The sequence below is a fragment of the Pieris brassicae genome, chromosome 1 (genome assembly GCF_905147105.1).
Source record: "Pieris brassicae chromosome 1, ilPieBrab1.1, whole genome shotgun sequence".
NCBI classification, from domain to species: domain Eukaryota; kingdom Metazoa; phylum Arthropoda; class Insecta; order Lepidoptera; family Pieridae; genus Pieris; species Pieris brassicae.
The window spans coordinates 15,152,521-15,160,495 of record NC_059665.1 but is presented as its reverse complement, the minus strand read 5'-3'; the positions used below and the strand labels follow the sequence as shown (position 1 = coordinate 15,160,495).

General features: G+C 33.4%; 1 protein-coding gene across 1 annotated transcript; it reads left to right on the top strand.

The window, feature by feature from the left end:
* The first annotated feature begins 929 nt into the window (after window positions 1-929).
* On the top strand, window positions 930-7,711 carry LOC123706915. Its single transcript, XM_045656544.1, has 7 exons — window positions 930-1,063; window positions 1,267-1,348; window positions 1,667-1,786; window positions 1,893-2,030; window positions 2,322-2,436; window positions 3,060-3,248; window positions 6,570-7,711. The coding sequence occupies exons 2-7, from the start codon at window positions 1,289-1,291 to the stop codon at window positions 7,565-7,567; spliced, it is 1,620 nt and encodes a 539-aa protein (XP_045512500.1). The 5' UTR covers window positions 930-1,063; window positions 1,267-1,288; the 3' UTR covers window positions 7,568-7,711.
* Window positions 7,712-7,975: the final 264 nt, after the last annotated feature.

Below are 7,975 nucleotides of genomic sequence, written 5' to 3'. Positions count from 1 at the left end.
ACACCATACCCTAGACCCCCACCCTTATTGCTATATTCCTATCTCTGTCTCTCACATACGTTTTATACAACAGTTATCCTGCGCAAGAGGTAGGTTTCGTTAACGGCAGGGTGTAGTCAGTCGTGGTGTAGCCTTCGAACAGTAGTCGTGGTGTAGCCTTCGAACAGTAGTCGTGGTGTAGCCTTCGAACAGTAGTCGTGGTGTAGCCTTCGAACAGTAGTCGTGGTGTAGCCTTCGAACAGTAGTCGTGGTGTAGCCTTCGAACAGTAGTCTCGTTATCACCGTCAAGGTCTTACGTTTACTATTACAGTGCTCTGAAGAACTTTGAAAGGATCCAGTTAAGATGCGTCCATTCTTCCAAAAAACAATAGTAAAATGTGTGAGGTATGTGAAATTTCTTCCTTTTTTACCTAATTTTTTCCTTGTGTTTTACAGCAGTTTTTGCTCCTTCTATCGTATATTTAACCAACCAATTTCTTATCGTAATGTATCGACTGTATGCCTTTCTTTCTATGAAATTATTTAAAACTTATAGTTCATAATGTACAAGATGTCGCAGAAGTCCTTCCTTCATATCATTACATTGTTTCAATTCAGATATTTGCTTTAATTTAGTAATCATTTATTCATGCTACATACGTATAATTTGTAATTAAAATTTTCTTAACCTACCTTTTTTAAATTTTTAAATTAATTAATACAACAAATTATTTTGCAATAATGTATTTAATTAACAATTAAAAGTAAATTAACGTTATTTACAAGTAAAAAAAAACATAAGCATAAACTTTGAGAAGCGCAGGCCAGCGCAGCTCTGTAGACTTAATAGACAGTGGAGTTACCAGTTACCACAGAGCTCTCATTTGTGTCTACATTTTTAATGAAAGTTGGTTTCATTATAGGAATGCACTCTATGGTTGGTTTTCCGCCACATGTCCGCCATATCTCATAACTGCAACAATTTCTCTTAATATTGACGTTAATTTATTATTTCGTAATAGATAGGGTTGTTGTGAAATATTGTGTTCTTAATTTAATTAAGTTTTAGTTTACTTTTAATACGGTGAGTAAATATAAAGTGAATTCAATTGTAAGAGGGGTTTAGTAGAAAATGTTAAAGCCGCGATGTGTCCCACAATGTGTCAGTTTCGTTTTAATTTGTTATCAGAGAATCTTGTATTTTTTGTTTAAATATTAATAATGTAAGACTTGAATATTAATTTAGTGTTTACGATAAGTTGTAACATATAGATTATTTCTGTTCAGACCCTGGCTTCAAGAAGAAGGAATGGAGTCGCCGAGAAAATTTAACGACTGTTACTTTTATTACTATTCTACATGTACTAAGGTAAGTTTTTAGTCTTTATTTAATGTATTTTCTGTAGTAAGTTTAGTTTTTTGCATCAACTACATTTCTGCAAAACAACGTAATATAATACCATGCGTGCGATTTATGAACATAAAATAGCTATAAACCACATCCAATTAATTTTTAGCTCGGTTTTTCCCTTACATTCGTTTATCAGTTATTCATTAATTCCTTTTATTGTAATCTTATCTAGTTTTCTTTTTCTTTATAAGAGATAATAGGTTGCATAATTTTGACCAACTAGGTACATGTAAAATACAAGCAAGGTAGTCAATTAAAATTATTGTTTGGAAACAGGGTGACAATTGTGTGTTTCGCCATGAGCCATCGGCTCTTGGTTGTGAGACAATGTGCTCAGCATGGCAACAGGGAAAATGCCTGGACAAACATTGTAAACTAAGACACATGGAACTGAGGGTAAGTTTTTGTTTACTTTACTACAGTTTTTCATTTTCCTTTTTTACATGGATGTGGACTGAACTCATAATGTTAATGTTGTGTTAATGTCATCTTAATGTTATAGAAAAATCGCAAGCAAATACCATGTTATTGGGAAAACCAACCAGGTGGTTGTCGTAAGAAGCACTGCCCATTTATGCACAAGAATCCAGATGCCCGCACTGATGGCATAGCCCCAAGCCAGCCTGGGCCTATTCCTACAGTAAGTTATCTACAAGTTTTCAGCACTAAGTTACTACTGAAGATTAAAAACTAATGTTCACATGAATCACCATATCCTGTAGTAGTTTTTGAATACCTTTTGGCCTTAGGAATATATCTATTAGATTTCTGTATATGAATATGTAGCTAATTTGTTTTATAGCATTTAATTATTTATTGATCCACAAATAAATACATAAATCGGGAAATAATTTTTGTAACATAATTTTAATAATTTAAAAAGGTTTCATTTTAATGAGGCTTATTTTAATCATTAAATAATAACTTTCAGAGCCCCTCTACCAGCAGCATTCCGGAGGCAAGTGCTGAACAGGCCATCACTGGAGTACCTACTCCCAATGTGCCACCTCCAGCCTCAGTTCCACTTTTGTGGCCACAGCGACAGGGTAAGACATTTTCCCCAGCATGCAAGTGTCTATGGCTTTTTGTGGTTTTTATTGGCATATTTTTTTACAAATCTATCTTTTTTACTGTTAATAGTTTTATTTTAGTAAATCAAGTTTTCAAACCAATCGGGTACTCATCTTAGTAACCCATAAACTAAGCAATATAATTGGCTTTTGTATGAAGAAGTGAGAACTTAATAAAAAAAATATGTAATGTAATTGTTATTAATAATGAGGACCATTTAATACAAATTTCAATAATAGATAAATATTTTTTTTTACATATAACAATCTGCTTCCATTCCTTGAAATTATATTCTCATTACATAATTGTTTTAACAATTATCTGCTTTTTGTGATGGATAAATAATTATTTATTTAAGCTTATATTATTATGATACAAATAGTACAGTGATTAAGTAATTTATGTTGTCAACTAATCATAATTAGTTAATGAGTGGTAGGGCATTTTATCAATGTATTCTTAAAACTTATTATGTATAGAATATAGTTTTATCATACTTTTGCAGCCAATAACTAAGTCATTTTTTAATTATTGTCTAATTAAATAATTATAAAATATCGTGGAAAACGTCCATCTGTAACAGTTTTTTTCTTCTCAGTGCTGGACTCTGCCATCTTGGGAGTGCTACCGGCATCTCCCGAACTGCTGGGTGGGCGACGAGTAGTGTCCCACGGCCACCCTCACGCCCACGCCCACGCTCACGCCCACGCCCACGCAGTCGCCCACGCCCCACACGAAGCCTACGCTCCGTTACCCGTCGACCCACTCGTCGTTAACTTCGAGGAAGGTATGCGGCTCTATTGAAACCCCTGAGACTTGGACAATTTGCGATTCACACACTTTTATTTTCGCCATTAAAATGCTTAATTGTTACGTATTAGTTTAGTTGAATTATGGAATTGCCTGAGGCTTTCGTCCGAGCAGCCTTTTTTCTTTGAATTTGAAACGGTTCATGAATCACATAGCTTTCATTATATGACTTTTTGAGGTAAAATATTCTAAATATTCTAATAGCCTTGAAGTTAAATATGTTCAGTTAATATACTGAAATGAGAAAACCAAAAGTTTAATAATTAAATTAAGAAACATTCTAACAACCCATTTAAAAAGGAAACTTGAGAAATACTAATGAAGAAAATCTTGTGTCACCTATAATTCAAATCTTAATTCTTTAATTTTTTTTTTATATTAATGAACTTTAATAGACCACTTAATTGTTTCATAGATTTCATAAAATATCTTAGCCGTAGAAACTTAGCTATTCCATGAACTAACTAAACCTTTTACGTGGCATAATATTACTCGCAAGATAATTGTTTAGCAATATTTATAAGCGTTAAAGCAAATTGTCCAAGGCTTGACGTGAGGAGATGTTTATAATTTACGTTAGATCGCGCTTCTATAGTCAGATAGGGTGAGCCTGAATTTTGACTTGTGGCCACAGATTTCGTATAAAATAATTTTTACTTTTATGTGACTTATTAAAGTTACCCAAACTGACTATTATTAGACGTCGTTAAGTTAGGCGGTTTAAAAATGGGTTAAGCTAATGTAAAGTTCGCTCACTAATATATAAATTGTGGCGTAGGTAACGAATAGAATAAACGCTTGGAATGTCAAATGTCAAAATAGTCACGATTTTACGCCAAGTGTTTAGAGTTCATTTATTTAATCATTTTATTTACAATTTTATAAATTTATAAACGAACGTGAGCAATGATATATCATATATCTATAAAGTACTATATTAATTGAGTGTTTTCACACGTTCTAAAGGCAAGTTTAATTTAACAAATGCGACACTGCTAGGTCGCCGCTATTAAGAGCAATACATTGTTTAGATTTTGGCATAATATGAGTAACTTTAACTAGAGGTTAAATATAATTTTCAGTTTTGGTTAGAGAAATAATTGAAGGTTACAGATATATCGGATCTGATTCTTGATAAATATCCAGACTTTTCGATTTTATATGAAATCCGAATAGGCTCGTCTTAAATCGATTTGTTTATTTACTCTAGCTTATTTATTAAGCCCGGCGTCGTGCGTTTGTTGCTAGATTTTATTAAAATTTTCCTTTAATATTAAACTATTTAAATTATATTAGCTCTCTCGAGTCCGACCGATAATAAAATTAATTAGCTAGGTCGGTATTTTTGTATGTGCAATAATTTAGAGAGTGTATTCTCGTTCATATCTTAGCTAATTATATCTATTAGAGGAATATATTAACTCGCTTTTTTTCTAGTTTTAAATGTAACACGCAAGTATTTCAAATGTATATTATGTGTGGGTGCATTTGAAATGTATTACCATCTTAGACCTCGATGTAATCTTTGTCTAATAAAGTACATAGTATGGAAATAAAAATATATATACACGATACTATAACTCATTAATATAGGTGAAATGAAAAATGAAAAAAAAAATGCTTGATGCGTTTAATGTAGAGGAGTTAAGGGTCGCGTCTTATAAAAGTTTATATTTCGCACTGAGCGTTTATAAGTAGTTAGGCGGATAGATGTCACAGCGCTGCATTGCAGTGCAATATATTCGAAGTCTGATGGGACTACTTCGTGAATTGATGTTTGTAATACTGTGACTACTATTACGAAATTAAATTTGTGCTTAGGAAAATGTATTACCGACTATAGGATAGATTAGCATTGGGCGCTCGCTCGGCAGCCGTTCTAAAAGCACCTTAGTCTGATTAGCTAATTAATTGTTTCAATATATGTTTTGTTTTGCACTGACAGAAAAGTTCCTATATCAGTTCGAAACAGAATGGTTGTAACAAATGGAAAAAAAATCGTTAAGGTCCACGGTACGCCTAGTCATTTTATTTATCTAATTATTTTAAACATATTTAAAGGGAATAAAAATAGTTATAATCGGTGGAGGTTAGAATTAGGAGTGATTAAAAAAAATAGGATTCAAATTGTGTCTTTGGAGGTTGTAATATTTTTTTTTTAGTTTAGGATTGTTTCTTGTTTAGAAGCCTAAGGATAACATATGTCTGCAAGTGTTAGTTCTTTAATATTTTTTAAGTCAACCGGATTATTTTATAAATAGGTCCTAAATAAGAACCTTTCCTAAGTAATGAAAATAATTTGAGTACAAAATGAAAATTTTATTTTTAACGCGACAGCTGAAATTTAGTTTCGCTTGTACCTGTTTAGTTTTATATCATACAGGTTTTTGTTTTAAAATTACGAAAACGGTGACTAAGGCTAAGAGAAATATAGGATTTTAATATTCATTGCCAGTTATATGTACCCACGTACGTTTTTTCTTTTATTTTGATTTTATTAGGCGTTCTTTATCGGAAATTCGAAGCGTAAGACTGCTTTTTACTATAGAAAATTTTATTTCGATACTTTTAAATTGTGTATCGACTTTACCAAAATACTAAAGGAAAGTTTTCATTTTTATTGTATCATAGATTTAAGATTTTGTAACGAGATTCGTTAAGAGTTTTTAAAATGTACTTTACGCAAACGTATTATTATGTATTATTGCAGTCAATATTATTGATATATGTTTGCACGGTGAAGGCTCGGATAGTTCTTAGAGGGTCTGCTTCTGTTGTTTGTAAAATATCTTGTTAAAGTTGTTTTGCGACACTAACGGTATTCAGACTCATATAGTACGATCGTCGATTACGCCTTGTTCACCTAGTACAAGTTGATTCTTAGAAGGTTTTCTTTTGTTATACTAATTGGGCAACTAGGGCACTTAGCTTCCATCTCCGCCCAGGGGCTCCAAGTTTCTTGTTTAATTCTTATGGAATCGTTGTTATTTTAATATTAGCGTTACAATTGTAAGAGTTTCTCTAATTTTAGTAAGGCGTGTAAGCACTTTGATTTAACTAACAAATATCCGAGGATGTACTCTGGCTTTGTTTTACTGATATTGTGTTATTTATCAACGAGCAAATAAATACGTTTCGTATTATGGTTTTTGTAATTATTTTTGACCGTCCACCCCTAAGTCAGTTTCAGATGCGAACAGGAACACACCAAGTTACCGCGGTCGTTTCAAATTTAATTACTAAAATCATTTTACGCTTTAAGGGCGTCTTCTCACGATCGCTTGGTGTGTTCTTACAGAATCAGACAACGAGAGTGCGCCCTCCTCCACTCCGACTAAGGCGGACGTCGCGGAGGCGGACGACCCTGCCAAAATCGCGAGGACTAAGTCGCAAGAGCTCTTGCTCCTCGAAAAGATTCAAGCCGAATCCGCAGCCTACTACAATTACGACGCCCTAGACATTACAAAGGAGCGCAAAAAAGTTCGAGCCAATTTGTCTACGAAATACGATAAAATCTCTCTCGATGAAATCGCAGGTAAACAAGCCGCCGGTGACAAGCGAACCTCCGTAGACTTCAAAGTTTTGTCACTAGACGAAATAAGAGCAAAGAAAAAAGTGCCAGACACAGTCATACAACCGACACCAATCACGCTCACATTGAATAGGAAGAGGAAGCTCTCTTCTCACGAAGCAATCACCACAGCGGGTAATAAAATTATTAAATTAGTTAGGAACAATTCCATAGTATATAAGAAACTAGATAAAAGTGCACCGACGCAGCCAAGTCAGACCCAAAAACCCGAAGTCAAAAAAGCGGAAGTGGTCAGTCGTAAAAGGACATTATCAGAACAGAGCGACATGTCTGTCATGCAAGCCGATGAATTGGTAGATAATTGTTATGAATTTAAAAGAATCAAGATCGCCGAACAGACTTCTAAGCCACGTCTCATTAGAAGTGGAAGTTCGAATAAATCTACTAGTGAAAGTAAAGATATTGATGAGTCTAGCAAATGTGATGACTCTGATACGGAAGTCCAAATTGTAAGTGTTGATTTATCCGACGATAAAACATATGATAGCGACATAATAGACGTTGAATCGACGAATATTGGTGAACCCGTTGATGTGGTTGACTTGTGCGATGAACCAGATGATAATGAAATCACTGTAGCGGACTTAGAGTTAGACTTAGTTAAAAATGTACCAGATGTGGTCGCCAGCTGCCAGAAAAGTGCTAAAGAAACCGATAAAGACATTTTAAATGATATCGACACAATACTCAACGAAAAGTTATGATGTATATCATATATGATAGTTATATTTAGGTTATATTATTGACTGAAGTTCAAATGAGAATTATTAGATTTTACGCTTACATTAAGTTCATATAATGATAGCAATTTCACACTATTGTGTATAAACCAAAAATAATAGGTATTATTTTAGGTTATAATGACTTCAAAATCAATTGTTTTTTTTTGTATAAGAATAAGTTTTTAAAGCGAATAATTACCTCGATATTTTTTGTAAATGTGTTTATGGTAATAAATTTATAAGACATGGCCAATATTTAATTTACAATTTGTCGTCCACAGTTAGTGGATATCCAGTAGGTATCCAACCTAGATTTTCAAATCGACACCCCAACATCTTCATGTGGATACTAGGCTATGTCTCAGCTATTTTAGCATCTAATGAGTTAAT